Genomic DNA, 19,326 nt, shown 5'->3' on the forward strand with positions numbered 1-19,326 from the left:
TCAAAAATCTAAAGAAGTCCCCTTCCAACCATTCTTGAGAAAAGGCGCTTGTGAGGACCTCTCACTACAAAAATAGTTGGTATTAGCGACGGACCATTTCCATCACTAATCGGTCGCTACTCGTGTTTAACGACCGATTAGCGACGGAAATGGTCTGTCACGTAAAATTCGATTGCTGACGTCACGTTAGCGACGAAAATTTATTTCCGTCGCTAAATGTTGCGACGGTCAAATATTTCCGTCGCTAATAATTAGCGAGGGATTTTTTCACCCCGTCACAAATAATAGCGACGGAATAATAAACATCCGTCGCTAACATTTTAAAAAAATAAAAAATATATAGGTTTATTAGCGACGAAATTATTTAGCGACGGAATTATAAATTCCGTCGCTAAATTTTAAAAAAATAAAAAAAATTATTCATTTATTAGCGACGGAATTTATCATTCTGTATAAATTCCGTCGCTAATAATTTGTTTTTTTATATTTTATTTTATTTTTCTGAATTTTCTGTTTACATATCAATCAAACCAATATAATATAACAGTAATACACTGATAAACCAACAATAGTAAAACACAACACTAATACAACATCTAAATACACCACATGTCAAAATATCTGAATACAACACTAATACAATCTGAATACAATAATATCTGAATACAACACAAATCTCTAGATACACTGATACTGTATCTAATGTCAAAATACAATAATATATCAAAAACTTATCTAAACGAGCCCGGCCAAAATAGAAGATCCTACAAACTTAATTTGCATTGAATAGAAATAATATATTAAATTTAACGCGCACATAACTTAATTTGCATTTAGTGCGCTTAACCTTTATACTAATAATTACAAACCATTATATGTGATGATAATATTCATTATTAATTTTTAACACATAACTAGGTTTAGCATGAGGTGAGCATGCACAATTCAATTTGCATACATGTGGTTTTTATCCATCATCTTGTTTGTATAATCATGCACAATTAAATTTTAATCAGATTGAAGATTAATATAAGCCCTAAACCATGTGTATACAATATTGACACATTGCACCTTACACTGTTAAGAAGCTTCATTGTTCCTATTTTGTAAGAAGATTTTTAATTTTAGGTTAGTGCCTATTCAACCCTTCCCTTCTTCCCTTTAATCCGTTTGATCCATCATCATAGCCATCCTATGCAAATGTGACATTATTAGAAAAGTAACATCAAAATACTATTCTAAACAGAATTATGCCAAAGCTGTTCAAGGGTTCTCTAATATCAAAGATCTATCAGAAATTAGGTTGTCAAGGGCACATAATATAATGGTCCTTGGTTATATCAAGGATGGATTCAGTATCATAACTACTTGATCTCTTGTCCAGCCTATTAACTCAAGTCTATGCAAGATTAGCACACATCAATGATCAAATGTATTTTTTTATACAGAGCATCCACTCAGGTAGGATTGTGGCTTTGTAAGATAAAGAGTGGAACAAGAGCATGAGTCTGTTGGTTTAGGGAGAGTCACAGTTTACATCCTTACACTTGTAAACGTGGTTGTTATAGTTTCTCAAACCTAAGTTGTACTAAAACTATTTTATCAAGCGACATTGTAGTTGCTACAAGGCTGACCCTCCAATTGTTGTGTAGGTGATTAGCTAGAATAATAGATAACCGGAAAAGTTTGTGCAGTGAAAACAGTATCTACCAAAATTATCACCTTAACAAGCAGAACAAAATTAATATCAGATGTGAAGGTGTCATGATTTAACCTAAGCATCTCAGTAATTTTTTATCCCTACACATAGGTAATCGGAGGGTTTACCTTATCCGAATTAAAGTCGGAGCTGGAGCAGGAGCGGCCGGAGCTGCAGCTGAGAACGACGACCGAGCAGCCGGAGGTGAAGCTACGAACGGCGATCGAGCGGACGGAGTTGGAGCTGAGAACGCCGGGAAGAGTAGGCCGGAGCTAGAGCTGAGAACGGCGGGAAGAGAAGGCCCAACCGGGATATAGCCGGAGCCGAGAACCGAGAACCGAGAACCGCGGGGGAGAGAAGATCGAGCAACCGGGACCGGAACCGGAGCTGAGAACGGTGGCGCGAGCGAGAGAGCAAAAAGGAATGGTGGCGCGAGCGATCGAGAGAGCAGAAAGAAGAGAAAGCGCACAGAAAAGGATCGGGGAGGAAAAGTTCACGATTTTAGCGACGGAATTAGCGAGAAAACCTAAGTTCGCGATTTTAGAATGTAAAGTCCGACGGAATTAGCGACAAAATTTACATTCCGTCGCTAATCTAGTGACGGAATTAAACAGCAGTCGTTATTCCTTCGGTATATTAGGGTTACGATCGTTTTCCCGCAAAACAATATTCGTGCCATAATTTAATGACGAATTTAGCGACGGAACAATATTCCATCGCAAGAATTAGCGACGAATATTTTAATTCCGTCGCTACCTAGCGATGGAATTAAACATCCGTCGCTAATTCCAAATTTGCGACGCATTTGTAATGTCCGTCGCTAAGTTTAGCGACGAAAAAAAAAGACCGTTGCTAATTCGGTCGCTATTTCGTGGTATTCTTGTAGTGTCTGAAGTTGCAAAGGAGACATCGAGAGCGACTCGATTAACTGGTTGGATGTACTCCCTTAGTGTCTTTCGGATCTTTTGCCTCATTGCAAAGAGATTGAGAGGAGTCTTGTGGTATCGCTTACTGCTAGCGAAGTGATGCAAGAAGATGACACTGAAATTGTTGAAGAAGCACATGGAAATGAGTGGAAGTTGTTAGAATCAGGAGCGCTGCGGAAGATGTATTTTAATAACATGGATCTTCGTGGTACATATAGTTTTAAACAAAATGACATGAAATGAACAACATACCTCGTACTTCTTGACAATTGTGAATGATATCACAAATATGTAAGAGCCCCAAGTGTGACTCCTCTAGAGGTATCCACGCGCACTAGATCACGAACTAGACACGATCCTCTAGGTGCTAGCCTCTTGGATCAACAAAACTTTTGGAAGCACTATGGATCTCTCTTGATGGAAGAAAAAGGAAAGTGGAGAGAGAGCTCTTTCTTTTCTCTTCTACCTCCTCTTCTCTTTCAAGGGTGGCTATATATAGCCTCTAAGAGAAAGATGAAAAGTCTTCATCCATTAATATAAATATTAATAAGAAAACCAAGAGTCTTCCATTAATATAATATTAATAACAAAAATGAAAAGTCTTAATTAATATAAAATTAATAAAGAGCTTTCATTAATATAGGAAAATGAAAAGTTTTCATTAATAGAGAAAATGAAAAATCTTTATTAATATAAGATTAATAAACGAAAACTTCATTAATAGAAAAGGAGGAGAAGTTTTAGATTTTAATAATTTTTTAAGAATCATCATGATTCAAATTTTCTCTTTTTGGATCAAATAAAATTATATTTGATCTTGATCCATTCTAGCTTCTAATATTTCAGAATTAATTAATAATCTAATTAATTCTTATTCAGAAATAATAAATTGATTAATTTTAGTATCCACCAAAATAATCAATTACAGATATTGTTCATGTCTATGTGCTATGCGTGCGAACCTCTAGGTTTTATACACGAGGCAGTGTAAATCCATACACAGACTAAGGTAACCGTCTAGCAACAGTTTTTAGCCACCCAACGTGATAAAATATTAGTTATAAACTAAAACCACCATGAATCGATTACTGTGTAATTCAATCTCTTCATCTAGACTACATCCCAATTAATTTCGTGCACTATGCATCATCACCAATTAATTGTTTTACTTGATTTCCAAGATATAATAGACTCCTCTAGAATGACAAACCATTCCACCATGGCCATAGATTTCGAATCACTAATATCTCTATTAAGCGGCCAGGATGTTAACCCCCTAATCTAAGAGAGCGATGAATCCTCTATTGACTCAACACTCTTCTCTCTACACTTTGTCGTATACCCAATAACTGTATAAATCATAATCCGATTAAAGATTACTTTTAACGACATCAAAGTATATAACTCCATGCATAGAATAAATGAAGATCTCAAGTCAAAAGATCAGTTACACTCTTTCATAAGAGGATTGACCAATGATGTGGTCTCCTCTTGAGCGGGTCGTGTCCAGTGTACCTCTAACTTGAGGCACCCCCAAGTACAACTTGGATATCCATCCCTCGGTCTATCTCGACCTAGTCATACTCAGCGTTGATCTAGATATCTATGCCCCTTCTAGATATTTATTTGATAATTATCCACAAATACATAAGAGTGTCTTGGCACATAGGTGCACACACTAACAGAAGTGGGTTACGCCATATCTGGGTCTGTATTAGTTCAGGCAAAGTCGTCAAGAATATTCTACACGTAACGCCATTAATATATTGGTGTAACAAGGAGGTATACTCGAATCGGCACAAGTGATCTTCTGAATCTAACGACCCCACATACTCCTCGAGCTGTGGCGATTGAGAGTAACGCGACAATTCCTTCTCCAAGATACCCCTAGAAAAAGGAGTGTCCCGATTGTAACTTCAACTGTTGTGTAAATGTTAAGAATTTTATTTTCCCTCATCAAGTATAAGCAAAATTGGTATTGTTTCTTGGTTCCAGAACACCTTACTGATACTACCCTCTATCCTGAATACTTGCTACATGGTGCTAAAGTGATTTGAGCAGTTGATTTATTACCTTTCAATATTGGAAGTAATTAGACAGATCCACATTCTTATTTTTGTCTGATGCTTCTCATCTTCCCTGCAGGTTTCAAGTCCTTGGCTCGGTTTTGGTGGTCTCAATTTCTGCTGCTGGATTGAACTATGGCCGGTGTTGTCCCACCACTGTGTTTTCTTCCTTCATAGAACTGATATTGTCGTACTGTCGACTGAAGCTTCCTCAGATAAGATAATCTGAGAAATGCCTAGTTGTTCTACTGCCCTTTTGTCTTTCTGGATGTTGCTCGTCCTATACCTGCAGGTGAATACTTGAATAATGTGGTGACCATAATGATTGCCTTTTGTTTCATTTGCTTCAATCCACTTTTAAGTTTTTTATGTGGTGACAGAACTGAAATTTTGGTTGAAGCAGAGGAAAGACATGAATTATTTGGTATTCATTATCTTAAGAATTTTGCAATTTTTCCAAATTAAGTTTTATTATTTATTGTTTATTGTTATTATTTTAATTCACATGCGCTGTTTTGTCTTTCAGGACCACATATTTATCTTTCATTATTGCTACTTCAGACAAAGTATATATAAAATGAGACATTATTTTTAACTTTTTGAACTTTTAGAAATCTATAGCTATTTTTATTTTTATCATATTAGTACTGTAAAGAACTCTTTATTTTTTTAAAAAAAATATTTATTGTGATTATATATTTCTATTTTTTAAAGAAAACTTTTAGTTTTTTTGTCAAATGAGTAATGTACAGTTATCAAGATGTTTTTACGAAACTGATAGAAATCTCAAAGTCGACGCCTTTTCCCTCCCAGGCGCCGGCCCGAGCCACAATCCACATTGCCTTCGACCGACCGGGCCGGTCTATCTGCGCTGTGGATCCGGTTTTTTTTTATCACGTATCATTGTCATCCCCACCGACAGGCAGGTAGTCGATCACCTCCATGGCTCCGTCCACGTCCACGTCCCCTCGCTGGCTCAGCAAGGAACGCGCCCCAGTGTCCCACAGCCGTTTTAGTGCATTCCTCCCTCCACGGCGACGGTGCAACATAGCCCGCCGATGAACTCACGGTTAGAAATGTTAATGCCGACGAAGAGGTGGATTTCATCGTGAATGTGATTTTAATTCCACGTTGAAAATTTCAAAGCTTAATGGTTGATTTTAGCATGTATGCTGTGAATAAATACATGACAAAAGGCTTTCTCTCAAGCGTGAGTATGTAAGAAAGGTGCAAATTTTAAATCTGGATTGCACTGAATTAAATTGACTCGTTTGTAAATATGACCTGATAAATTAAATTTAAATTTAGATTTCAATTCAATCATTTTCGTCGTAATCTCCGAGAATAAAATTGTGTAACACTCACATCAACACGATAAAAAGTAGGCTTATATTTCTAGATAGAGAAGCAACTCTTCTGCAATAACTCGATTGACAGCAAAGTTTGCTTACATTATTTCAATCCGAGGTTGACGTTCCTCAACCTCAATATTCGCTCAGTGAATATATTATTATATGCGAAGTACTACATGATGGAGCAGGGAGGGGAAGGCTCGGACTCGCACACGATTTTGAAGCATGGATAGCCAGTACTACAGCTGGGCGGCGGCCGTGGAGTGTTGCAGGAGCAGCAGTCGTGGTTCGGCTCGTTGCAGGTGCAGGGCTGGTGACAGCAGGGCCACGTCGGGGTGGGGCAGGTGGCCTGGGCGTCGGCCTTGGTCAGGGCAGCAGTCCGGGCGGATTGCAGGTGCTAGATGCCGACGTGGAGTGTTGCAGGAGCAGCAGTCGTGGTTCGGCTCGTTGCAGGAGCAGGGCGGACACAGCGGCGGCCACACCGGCGGTGGGGATGCGGACAAGGAGGTGGACACGGAGGCAGACAAGGAGGCGGACACGGAGGTGGACACGGAGGCAGACAAGGAGGCGGCCACGGAAGCAGACACAGGCATGGTGGCGGCGGCGGCGGCGGCGGCGGCGGCGGCGGCGGCGGCGTCGGTGGAGGTGGGTCCGGTTTGACATAGACGTCTTTGATCACCTTGTGGGCTATGCAGCAGAGCTTCCGTATGAAGGCGTTGGGGTCGAAGGGGCCGGAGACCGTCACAGTGTCCTTCCAATCGAACGCGATGGAACTGATCTTGAATTTGTCTAAAAAAACGCACGGAATCCAACAGCAACAACAAGACAAAAAAAAAACAGATTAAAATTTCCTTCTATTCCTATCCATCCATCTACTCAAATGCAATGGACGACGAATCGCGTGCTCACTCTGGAGCTTGCACAGAGCGCTCTTTATCTTCTTGAGGCAGCATCGACATTCAAGATCAACCTTTATGATAACCGTGACGACCTGTTAATTCCCGGCCAGTTTGACGTGCATGCCCAGTCCACACACAAAGTCAAATTGCATTACCAAATAACGCTAGCTTACTACAAAAGAATTAATAGTTCTGAAGGAGGAATTGGAAACTGATTACCTTTGGGCCTTTCTTCTCCTTCTTCTTCTCCTTCTCCTTCTTCTCCTTCTCCGCCATCTACTTCAAGCTTGTTGAGCTTGAAAGGCTGAATCTGGTTGGACTGAAAGAGGATGGGAAATGGGTCTCTTTTATAGCCATTATATTCCTATCTTAGTTTCTCTCTTACCCTAGTTGAAGATGAATCAGTGACCATGAACCATATCAATAACAGTGGATTTCCCTAAGCGTTTGTTTGAAAAATAATACGAATGGAAAAATGACGAACACAAGGAGACGTCATCATCATGAATAGGACATTAGTTCCCCACGTTTAAAATTAAATGATATTAAGACTGATTTATAATGAATGAATTATGGAAGTTGCGAAAGAGACTATGCTCACAAGAGGGAGTGCAAATTGATTGAGTACTCTGTTTTATTTCTCGATCAGTCGACCTCTCCTCCAGGGCACTCACATGTCACTTGGAAGCACTCAGTAGGTCAACTTGACCACTCAATAACTCGAGCCCTCGGGCACTCGATAACTCAACTTTTGTATTTGTCAGTAAGTTAACGAATTCAAGTAGTATTATTTTATTTTTGTTAATTTGGATATATAATTTTTTTGAATTGATTAATTTTAGAGGTGGGATTATTGATTTGGTCTTATAAAAGTTTTCCACCGATCAATAAAGCAAATCGAGAAGCACAAATGGCTCCTTCCTCTGCAATCAGTATTTTAAAATTATTTTCTCATTGGAAAAAATTAATTTTGTAATATATCATAATTAAAAATTGATCCATAAATATATAAATATCTGATTAATTATTATTGTCTAGAACTGTTGGACCACATGCAGCATGCATAAATATAAGACCCTACACGTACGTACCTACTTGCAAGCAGAGGTTTCTCTACATGCATCTTCCTGGAAGCATTCGGGATTTTAATTAACTGGACTCTTAATTAAAAGACATTAATAATAATAATAATAATAATCTCCATGAAATAATAGTACTCTAAACCCTATACATTGACGATCCTTTTGCACATTGACATTGACTAAAAGAGAAGAGAATGCATGGATTTCACATGAACCTACCTACTTTTGAAGCTAAAATTAATGGCAATTTAATTACCAAGTTTAAAAAACATATTTAAAATGCACATCACCTTAATTACTTTGATATAATTCATTAAAGGGCACATTATATATATTATTTTAATTTATTCCCTAAAATACTCCTTTCAATATTATTTCAAAGGCAGAGCGATACCGTGGGATCGAGTCGGTCACTCAGGGATTGAATTAATACGATTAATTGAGATTTATCATTTTTCAAATGCAGAACGTACGTGAGCATTAATTTGCAACAACGACTTTTATGGCCATGAGCTAACTAGGCCATCAATGGCAGCCGCGAAGTTCCAGTCGCCTAGCTACGAATCGTCCTGCCCAATGACGATGCATGGGGCCCTGATTTTGCAGCCATTAGCATGAATGCACATGGTCTACGGTGCAATGACTCTGACACTCTCATAATTAATCAGATAATTATAGATTAATTTTTAATTATGATATATTATGAAATTAAAATTTTTTAATGAGAAAATAATCAGGTCATACTTACAAATTTAAAAATTTAATTTGTAATCAGGTCGAAAATGATTGAATTGAAATCTAAATTTAAATTTAATTTATCAGGTCATACTTACAAACGAGTCAATTTAATTAAAGTGCAATCCCGATTTAAAATTTGCACCTTTCTTACATACTCACGTCTGAGAGAAAGCCTTTTGTCATGAATTTATTCACAGCATACATGCTAAAATCGACCATTAAGCTTTGAAATTTTCAACGTGGAATTAAAATCACATTCACGATGAAATCCACCTCTTCGTCGTCCATTAACATTTCTAACCGTGAGTTCATCGGCGAGCTATGTTGCACCGTCGCCGTGGAGGGAGGAATGCACTAAAACGGCTGGCAGCGTTCCTTGCTGAGCCAGCGAGGGGACGTGGACGTGGACGGAGCCATGGAGGTGATCGACTACCTGCCTGCCGGTGGGGATGACAATGATACGTGATAAAAAAAAACCGGATCCACAGCGCAGATAGACCGGCCCGGTCGGTCGAAGGCAATGTACATTACTCATTTGACAAAAACACTAAAAGTTTTCTTTAAAAAAAAGAAATATATAATCACAATAAATATTTTTTTTTAAAAAAATAAAGAGTTCTTTACAGTACGAATATGATAAAAATAAAAATAGCTATAGATTTCTAAAAGTTCAAAAAGTTAAAAATAATGTCTCATTTTATATATACTTTGTCTGAAGTAGCAATAATGAAAGATAAATATGTGGTCCTGAAAGACAAAACAGCGCATGTGAATTAAAATAATAACAATAAACAATAAATAATAAAACTTAATTTGGAAAAATTGCAAAATTCTTAAGATAATGAATACCAAATAATTCATGTCTTTCCTCTGCTTCAACCAAAATTTCAGTTCTGTCACCACATAAAAAACTTAAAAGTGGATTGAAGCAAATGAAACAAAAGGCAATCATTATGGTCACCACATTATTCAAGTATTCACCTGCAGGTATAGGACGAGCAACATCCAGAAAGACAAAAGGGCAGTAGAACAACTAGGCATTTCTCAGATTATCTTATCTGAGGAAGCTTCAGTCGACAGTACGACAATATCAGTTCTATGAAGGAAGAAAACACAGTGGTGGGACAACACCGGCCATAGTTCAATCCAGCAGCAGAAATTGAGACCGCCAAAACCGAGCCAAGGACTTGAAACCTGCAGGGAAGATGAGAAGCATCAGACAAAAAAAAGAATGTGGATCTGTCTAATTACTTCCAATATTGAAAGGTAATAAATCAACTGCTCAAATCACTTTAGCACCATGTAGCAAGTATTCAGGATAGAGGGTAGTATCAGTAAGGTGTTCTGGAACCAAGAAACAATACCAATTTTGCTTCTACTTGATGAGGGAAAATAAAATTCTTAACATTTACACAACAGTTGAAGTTACAAATCGTCGTACTGCATGCCGAGGAGTAAAGGGAAATTAAACAAAGAAAAACAAATTCCATTATGTCAACCACAACTTTAAGAACAGTCGCAATACATGAATATTTATAACAAGAATCTTCAAAACAATGAAGAATGTTAAGTGAATAGCTTATGCAGTATTATAATGCCTCAATCCTGATTCTCGATAAAGGTTAAGGCTTTGAAAGCATTGCATTAACATGGACTGCATCAAATATAATATATTATCAAAGAAGAAAAAAAATGCTTCGTGAACCTAGAAATATATACAGGAACAGAGGGAAAATTTGTAATACAAATGAGTCATACCAAAATACCTGATAATACATTAATAATAATTTGTATAACTGAAATAAAGTTATAGCACAATTATTGATTAATAGTTAATATAAGACAAACCTAACTTTATAGACCCTGATTGATATAACGATCAAATATATATATATATTTCCTTTAGTTTTTCAGGATAAATTGTCAACAAATTAGCTTCAACATGGTATTATCTAGGTTTCAAATCTTGTCTGTCAACTGAAGACCCACCCATTTAGTCACAGATTCCTCCTCACAGACTCTCACCAACACCTCTCATCTCTCTTTGCCTACTATGAAGTTCAATGTTCTTCACTTTGTCAAATGTCAAGATCGCTACAGAACTAGGCAGGGGTATTAACATGTTAGTCTTGAACAGGAAGACTGTCACAATCACCTACTCAGCACTATACATGTGTCAGTTAGCTGATAGAACAGGATATTTCACTCGTGCTGACCAAAACAACATCTGTTTTACATATGAAGAGGAACTTGACATAATAACTCATACAACAGAAGAATTCAAACTCAGGGTACTAACTTCAGTTACAAAGGGTTCAAATTGCTCACTTTTGCCAGGTTTCCACATCTTTCTCAATAAATCACATGGTAAATATCTATCTCTATGCCACAGAAAATCCTTGCATAAAATTTGTGACAGTTGGACAAGGATTATCACCCATGAAACAAGATTTCACATGACAATGCTGATTCATGCTAAACAACAGAGAAACTATGGATGCTAAGTAAAAATTTTGGTCTTCTTTTTTCAGTCAAGAGACGTCAAACATGACAATTTAATGTAAATTACATCTCTTCCTTATATCTATGATTCTAATAGAATATCTGAAGAGATTACACTGCCTTTGAGCCATATGGATATTTGTGGCTCCTCCTGTAGAGGGATCAGCTTCTTTATCAGATTATATAGAATTCATAACCAAAGACAATCTGTATCACTAAAATTTAAGATAAAAATGTTTAGCCTACGTCATTTCATTGGTCATCCTGGGTCAAGCATATTGGGTCTAATCCTTGTCACAAAAAGATGATATCATGGCACCTGAGATAATTAATATCCAACAATCATTTGTTCTTTGTACAAATAATATCTTTATGCTTAAAGAAGAGTAATATGGAATTATTGATATAAACTTAATTATCTCAACTATCATTTAGACAATGTTCTGTGAGTAAGCTGGTGTGACAAAGGGAAATTTCTGACATGTATCAGTATCATGCAAATTTTTAATAATATATGTGCAGTTAACAATTTAAACTGTCATTGATTGTCACCCATTTCTACTACTATGCATCCACAACCTTGGTTGTGAGTATGCAGCTTCTAAACAGGGCAATTATCAATGATGCCAATATAGAAAGCAAATGAGAAAAAGAATCATTCTTATAATCCAATTTAAATCTGAATATATATAACCAAAGTTTAAATGCATTCTAATGAAGACAGAATCTGTGGTTTGGCAATTTGAAAGCCAATTGAGTTAGCCAGCTTTCCTTTTCTTATAATTAATTTAAACAAATCTCGCTGACGTCACTTTAGCGACGAAATTTATTTTCCATCACTAAAATTAGCGACGGATTAATATTTCCATCACTAATTGATAGCGACAGAATTTATTTTCCGTCGCTAATTTATAGCGACGGAATTATAAATTCCGTCGCTAATTAGCAAAGGAATTAAAAAGCCCGTCGCTAATTTGCGACGGAATTTATAATTCCGTCGCTATTAATTTATCAACAGTAAATAAAAATAAACATTGATTAGCGATGGAATTTAAAATTCCGTCGCAAATTAGCGACGGACTTTTTAATTCCGTCGCAAAGTAGCGACGGAATTTTAAAGTACGTCGCTAAATTTTAAGAAAAAATTAAAAAGAAAAAAATCGTTTATTAGCGACGGAATGATAAATTCCGTCGCTAATAATTTATTTTTTTATATTTTTTTTTGTTTTTCTGAATTTCCTATTTATATATCAAAATCTCTAGATACAATAATACAATCATACCAAAAATCTCTAGATACAACATATCAAAATACACCACATATAAAAATACATCACATTAATCTGAATACACCACATATCAAAATATCTGAATACAACAGTAATACAATCTGAATACAACAGTAATACAATCTGAATACAATAATATCTGAATACAACACAAATCTGTAGATACACTGATACTGTATCTAATGTCAAAATATAAGAATATATAAAAACTTATCGTAACGAGCCCAGCCAAAAGAGAAGATCCTATAATTTCAAAACATATTCTACTTATGCATCTAGTGTTAAAATTCAAATCCAGCTATACTTGTAATTAAGATTGTTATGGTTACCTTCGGAAAGAAATTGAGCACCGGGAGAATCACAGTCGGGAGAAGCAGCCGAGGAGAGGGAGCAGCCGAGAGAAGCAGCCGAGGAGAGGAAGCAGCCGAAGAGAGGATGCAGCCGAGGAGAGGATGGAGCCGGGAGAAGCAGACGGGAAAGGGAGCAAGCAGCCGGGAAAGGGAGCAACCGGGAAAAGTAGCCGGGAAAGGGAGCAGTCGGGATTCTGCAACAGGGAAGAGGGAGAAGGTTGAGCGGGAATCAGATCACCGGAGGGAAGAAGGAGCAGGTTGCAGCCGGGCGAAGCAGCGGAGGAGAGAACTCATCGGTCGCCGGAGGGAGAGAACGCGAGCGGAGGAGAGAAATCACTGATCGTCGGAGGGAGAGAACGCGACCGGAGGAGAGTTACCACCTGTCGCCGGAGGAGAGGTCGAGCAAATCGCCAGAGGAGAGGTAGGGTTTAAGGTCGCGCATGGGGAAGGTCAGGCAAATCGCGATTTTAGCGAGATTTAGCGATGGAATTTAATTTTCGTTTCTAATTAGCGACGGAATTAAATTTCCGTCGCTAATTAAAGACGGAATTAAATTTTCGTCGCTAAAATAGCGACATATTTCAATTTCTGTCGCTAAAATAGCGACGGAATTAATAATTCCGTCATTATATTAGGGTTTCGATGACGGATTTAACGACGACAATATATTTCCGTCGTTAATATCAACCAATAGCGATGGACATATATATCCGTTGCTAAAATAGCGACGGAAATATATTTCCATCGTTAATTTCATCGCTAAATCATGTATTTTTTTTTGTAGTGTCTGGTTAATTTACCAATGCTTATTAAGGTTATTTGAATAATTATGAAATGAATTTAAAATTTAAAAAATGAATTGTGCATCAATCAATTATTTCTGAAATGAAATGACATGAAACACCAGTTCTTTAATGGAGATTATTATTATTATTATTATTAATGTCTTTTAATTAAGAGTCCAGTTAATTAAGATCCCGAATGCTTCCAGGATGATGCATGCATGTAGAGAAACCTCTGCTTGCAAGTAGGTACGTACGTGTAGGGTCTTATATTTATGCATGCTGCATGTGCTGCAACAGTGATGTTCTAGACAATAATAATTAATCAGATATTTATATATTTATGGATCAATTTTTAATTATGATATATTACAAAATTAATTTTTTCAATGAGAAAATAATTTTGAAATACTGATTGCGGAGCGAGGAGCCATTTGTGCTTCTCGATTTGCTTTATTGATCGGTGGAAAATTTTTATAAGACCAAATCAATAATCACCTCTAAAATTAATCAATTTAAAAAATTAAATATCCAAATTAATAAAAATAAAATAATACTACTTGAATTCGTTAACTTACTGACAAATACAAAAGTTGAGTTATCAAGTGCCCGAGGGCTCGAATTATTGAGTGGTCAAGTTGATTTACTGAGTACTCAATCAATTTGCACTCCCATTGGTGAGCATAGTCTCTTTCACAACTTCCATATAATTAACCATAATTAATTCATTATAAATCAGTCTTAATATCATTATTTAATTTTAAACGTGGGGAACTAATGTCCTATTCATAATGATGTCTCCTTGTGTTCGTCATTTTTCCATGCATTCGTATTATTTTTCGAACAAACGCTTAGAGAAATCCACTGTTAATTATTGATATGGTTCATGGTCACTGATTCATCTTCAACTAGCTAGGATAAGAGAGAAACTAAGATAGGAATATATATAATATAATGGCTATAAAAGAGACCCATACATTTCCCATCCTCTCTCAGACCTACCAGATTCAGCCTTTCAAGTTCAACAAGCTTGAAGTAGCTAGATGGCGGAGAAGGAGAAGAAGGAGGAGAAGAAAGGCCCAAAGGTAATCAGTTTCCAATTCCTCCTTCAGAACTATTAATTCTTTTGCAGTAAGCTAGCGTTTAATTGGTAATGCAATTTGACTTTGTGTGTGGACTGGGCATGCACGTCAAACTGGCCGGGAATTAACAGGTCGTCACGGTTATCATAAAGGCAGACACGGAGGCGGACACGGTGGCGGCGTCGGAGGAGGCGTCGGCGTCGGCTTCGGCCTTGTAGAATTAATCAGAACGGGCCGAACAAAAATAGCTTAGAGGTCTCATGCTGAAAAGGAAAAAATTGGAGGTTTCAGGATATGTAGAAAAATGCCTGAAAAGGTCAAATATATGCATTTCACAAGATTAAGGAAAGACAAAATCGGGCCAATCTCGAAAAACATAGCAGATGGGAAACAAAGAATCGTTATTGAGGAACCATTATTTGGTAAAAAAAAAGTATTTTCTATCAGACTAATTATAGATAAACGGATATCTAATCCATCCATAATTTCAAACCACGGAAGAATAGAGAAACCACAATCGCGACAGGAAAGGAGATGAAAAAAATTGACTGCGGAATTCAAACCTTTTCTTTTTATTTCTGATAGCCACCACCGTGGGTGTTTTGGTCCTCTTCGACCACCTTATTAAGGTACACTTTAGGGAAATCATCAGCCCCGAAGGTCTTGGCTGCCATGATCCGCTCGACGTCGGCCTTCCTGAGGACGGTCCGTCGGACGGGAGGGCGGTTGCGGCGTCTATCACGAGTGTAGTACTTGATGTCGAAGACGGTCTCGGGCTCGGAGGTGGGGATGCAGACCTTCACCGGCGGGGTGGCCGGACTGAAGGGGCGGTACTCCGTGGCCATGGGAAGGGCTGACCGATACTCGGGGTCGGCGCAGGGTCCTGTGATCTCCCACGGCTTCTTGATGTACTTCCGCATCGACTGCAACGCAGACTTGACGAAGGACGCCATCGTCGTCGGAGGCGAGATCGAGGGAATTGGGAATTCGGAGCAGGAAAAGACGCTCCTTTCTCAAATCAGCTAGGGCATGTTCATCGAACTAAAGGTTTCATGCAAGCCCACTCAAACGCCGGCCCATAATATTGGAGCCCGCATAATAGCTCGTTAGCTGTACGTGAATTTTATGGAGACACCCTCATAAAGTTCTGAATAAAAATTAAAAAAGACCCCTTATTATAAATGCTCTTTTTTATGAAAAAAAATATAGAATTTATAATGATCAGTATTAAAATAATATATTTTTATAATTAAAAATTATTTCGAAAACAAATTATATAGCCTGAGTATATTTTAAAAAATTATTATGCGAACTCTGAGCGGCCATGAATGCGGAACTGCAAAAGAAGTCGCAGCATTTATAGTCTACGGATTACGTACACTTAATTCGACCTACTGGATCATCGAGAAGATTCTTAACTGACACGTGTCCAGAAACCATCGGTTAGCAATGCGCCACACCAGCTACACCGGCCTTTTTCTGGACACGTGTCGATAGAATGCTCTGACGTCGCCATCCTCGTGGTGGCCTACGAGTTCTGCGCAGTCCCCGAAAAGTCCCCGACACCCACCGCGACACGTCTTTTTCAACCATCCTTTTCTCCACGCCACGTGTCCATTCCTCGAAAAAAGGCCGAGCTACGTGTCGATTCGCTTTCGTTGGGCCCCGTGCGACGTGGCCAATCGTAAGGCGGTAGAGCAGGGAGTTGGTTTATCCACGGTGGGCTCTTTGAGAGAGCAGCGATAAAGTGGTACCAGGTGGTGTGGGGCCCCGGGAATTACACGTACGTGACGCCGCAGGAGAGTCGACACGTAGCGCGAAACGTAAACAGGACGTCGCGGATATAGGCACGGAGAGGACGTGCGAGGGGCGGGGAGACCGATGAACGGAGGGGACGCGTGTCGGACGGCGAGCGGAGGGAGGAGGGAAAGCTAGAGCACGCGCGTCGGGGGGACACCAGGTGGCGACGCCAGCGACCACGGGCCACGGCCGCGCCGGCAGCGAGAGGGTCGCGCCTGGTTTCGCGCGGCGTCACGGCGCCCAGGGAAGGACGCGTGGTGCAACGAGAGACGCGTGGAGGAAGCCTCGGCCTTCCCGCAGGGACAGTTTGGGGAATCCGTTTCTCCCGCGACACTCGAAAAGAGCCCCGCCTCTCGCTTCTCCGTTGTCTCTCTCAGACCTCAATTCCTGACGGTCGTCGTCGTCGCTCGTTCTCGTTCTTATTCGGAGGGATTCCAGCGAGTTTTGATGGAGAATGTTCGGTTTTGATTTGAATCTTAACGTCGTTCAGCGTCATTCTTGGAGAATCGCAACGGAGGAAAATCCGGGTGGTGGAGCTAGTACAAGGCTGGTGGCGATTTCATGGCTGCTTTGGTAGATTTCTCGAGTTCCTCGCAAGCAATTGAATTGAGACGTTGATTATATCAAGCAACTCGGGGGCAGTGCGAGGTGGTGGGGGACTGTGGTCTGTTGGTGATGGAGAAAAAGGTATCTGCTCGAATGCAGTGCTATCCAAGAGATTTCTTGAAGCGGTTCGGGAGCGGTGGCGCTGAGACAGCGGTGGAGGGTAACAAGGAAGAGTTCGCGGAGGTGGAGCTAAGCCTCGGTCTCTCCATGGGCGGGTGCTCCGCGCCCAAAGATGGCTGCTTCCTCCGGTCCCCCTCCATCGACTCTCTCTCCTCCTTGTGTTCCCACGGGAATGACTTTTCCGCTCCAGCGGCGGCTCCTCTCGCGAGGACTCTGTCGCTGCCGGCGGACGCCCTGGAGAAGAAGAAGCGGAAGGAGTTGCAAAGTCTCAAGAGGTCGGAGGCGAAGAGGAAGAGGCCGGAAAAGAGTGTTCCGATTCCCAAGGAAGACCCCAAAGGTGACATTTTGGCGGACGATGATCTGGACGCCCACCAAACTCCATCTAACAGAGCCGTTCCCTCTCTTCTACCGACGCCGCCGGCGAGGAAGGACGAAGCTCGAGTGCGTGAAGGATCCAAATGCTTCACGGCACCAGAGACTCAAGCGTCCTTTGAATCTCAGGGAAGTAGCTATTCCGGTGTCTACGACCTCGCTTGCAGAGCGAAGCAAGGTGTGTATTGATCACTAGCTAACTGGATTGCAAAGATTTTTGAGTAGTTGCTGCAGGTTTGGGATTTTTTCATTAGAGTTTGATCAATTCGAGGTTAACAGGTGCTTGAATTATCATCATATCTTCCCAAATTATCGAACATAACGGAATGAATACTGTTCTCAAAAGAATTTATTGAACTCTTACTGATGCCACCTTGTTTATCATCATCTCAAGAGGCCATGAACTTGAATCTGTGTTTCCTTCTTGTTGCTATCAAATAACATGTGAAGTTATGTTTGGTTCCAACTGATTTAGATGCCAGAAGTTTATGCGGGTGCAGAATTATAGACAACCAATAATCTCAACTAGTCATTTTTATTGTACTAAAGCTAGTTCTATACTTCTTAATTATGATGGACATGAAAGGGTGTATTGAAGTTTGGATGTCATTCATTTTGTAATGGAATGAACTTAGCAAGATTATGTGGACTAACATTTATGCTTGACCAAAATTTTCTTACAATTCTTGTTGGTAGAACTTCAATGAAGCAACTCAATAACCTTGAAGGATCATGTCTACCTTGTTTCTCTATTATCATGCATATTGCTCACTGTGCAATTGATTCCTGTAAAGCTTCATGAGCATTGCTGAGTTTTGTTATTTGTTGGGTAGGATTCAACATCTTGGGATCAAACAGTCACTCAGAGGCTAAGAGCCGATCCGCTGCGATAGCATTCTTCCCCGAGCAAAAGAATCCTGCCCTGGCTATTGATCCCCCTCCAACTAACACGAGTCGTGCTGTCTCTGGCACTGAGAACGAATCGCGGAGGGTCGACCTGTTCGCGAAGGAAGCAGAGGGAGACATGATGAAGGAAATGCCCTGTGTTTCCACCAGAGGGCCTAATGGCCGGAGGATTGAAGGTTTCTTGTACAAGTACAGGAAAGGGGAGGAAGTGAGAATTGTGTGTGTGTGCCATGGCAGGTTCTTCACTCCTGCTGAGTTTGTCAAGCATGCTGGCGGGGGCGATGTGGCTCATCCACTCAGGCACATTGTGGTGAACCCGGCACCAGCATCGTTCCTCTGATGGTCTCTTCTCTTCACCGAGATCCAGAGGATCGATGCCTATCATTTTTCTCTACTTTTTAGCAGCGATGAACTCGATGATCTCAGCAAGGTGTAGGAGATCTGTTAACTTTTGTTGGCGAATTGGCTTGAGCAAGTGCAATCCAGAAGTGTTTAGTAGATTGCTGAGAAAGCATCAAACAAGGAACCTCCAGCATCAGAACAAGAACTACATTTGAAGCACTGAGTGCTATAGCAAGATGAGCTAACCGAAGGTGAGGAGTTGTGTTGGTTATGTAGTAGACACTTGTGTTCGATTTACTTGTCATCAAGAGAAGAGTGGTTTGCCAAAGTCTGCCAAACGTGAGTTTGCGAACGACCATCCACGCCTCACAAAACAAAACTCAAATGCATCCACATTGGTCTTTCTGATAGAT

General features: G+C 39.7%; 3 protein-coding genes across 3 annotated transcripts; 1 reads left to right on the forward strand and 2 right to left on the reverse strand.

Annotated features, from left to right (window-relative positions):
- Positions 1-6,440: 6,440 nt before the first annotated feature.
- LOC141829771 (uncharacterized) lies at positions 6,441-7,245 on the reverse strand. Its single transcript, XM_074717285.1, has 3 exons — positions 7,162-7,245; positions 6,953-7,034; positions 6,441-6,832 (listed from the first exon to the last, which is right to left on the reverse strand). The coding sequence occupies exons 1-3, from the start codon at positions 7,216-7,218 to the stop codon at positions 6,441-6,443; spliced, it is 531 nt and encodes a 176-aa protein (XP_074573386.1). The 5' UTR covers positions 7,219-7,245.
- A 2,440-nt stretch (positions 7,246-9,685) lies between these two features.
- LOC141829561 (uncharacterized) lies at positions 9,686-15,796 on the reverse strand. The gene is made up of 2 exons (XM_074717072.1): positions 15,331-15,796; positions 9,686-9,956 (listed from the first exon to the last, which is right to left on the reverse strand). The coding sequence occupies exon 1, from the start codon at positions 15,718-15,720 to the stop codon at positions 15,340-15,342; it is 381 nt and encodes a 126-aa protein (XP_074573173.1). The 5' UTR covers positions 15,721-15,796; the 3' UTR covers positions 9,686-9,956; positions 15,331-15,339.
- Positions 15,797-16,662: 866 nt separating this feature from the next.
- LOC141830238 (ninja-family protein AFP3-like) lies at positions 16,663-19,017 on the forward strand. The gene is made up of 2 exons (XM_074717723.1): positions 16,663-17,843; positions 18,499-19,017. The coding sequence occupies exons 1-2, from the start codon at positions 17,243-17,245 to the stop codon at positions 18,909-18,911; spliced, it is 1,014 nt and encodes a 337-aa protein (XP_074573824.1). The 5' UTR covers positions 16,663-17,242; the 3' UTR covers positions 18,912-19,017.
- The last annotated feature ends 309 nt before the right edge of the window (positions 19,018-19,326 follow it).

This window comes from Curcuma longa, chromosome 5, assembly GCF_044706935.1.
Source record: "Curcuma longa cultivar G26 ecotype Majalengka, Jawa Barat chromosome 5, ITB_CL_G26_1.1, whole genome shotgun sequence".
In the NCBI taxonomy this organism is placed as follows: Eukaryota; Viridiplantae; Streptophyta; class Magnoliopsida; order Zingiberales; family Zingiberaceae; genus Curcuma; species Curcuma longa.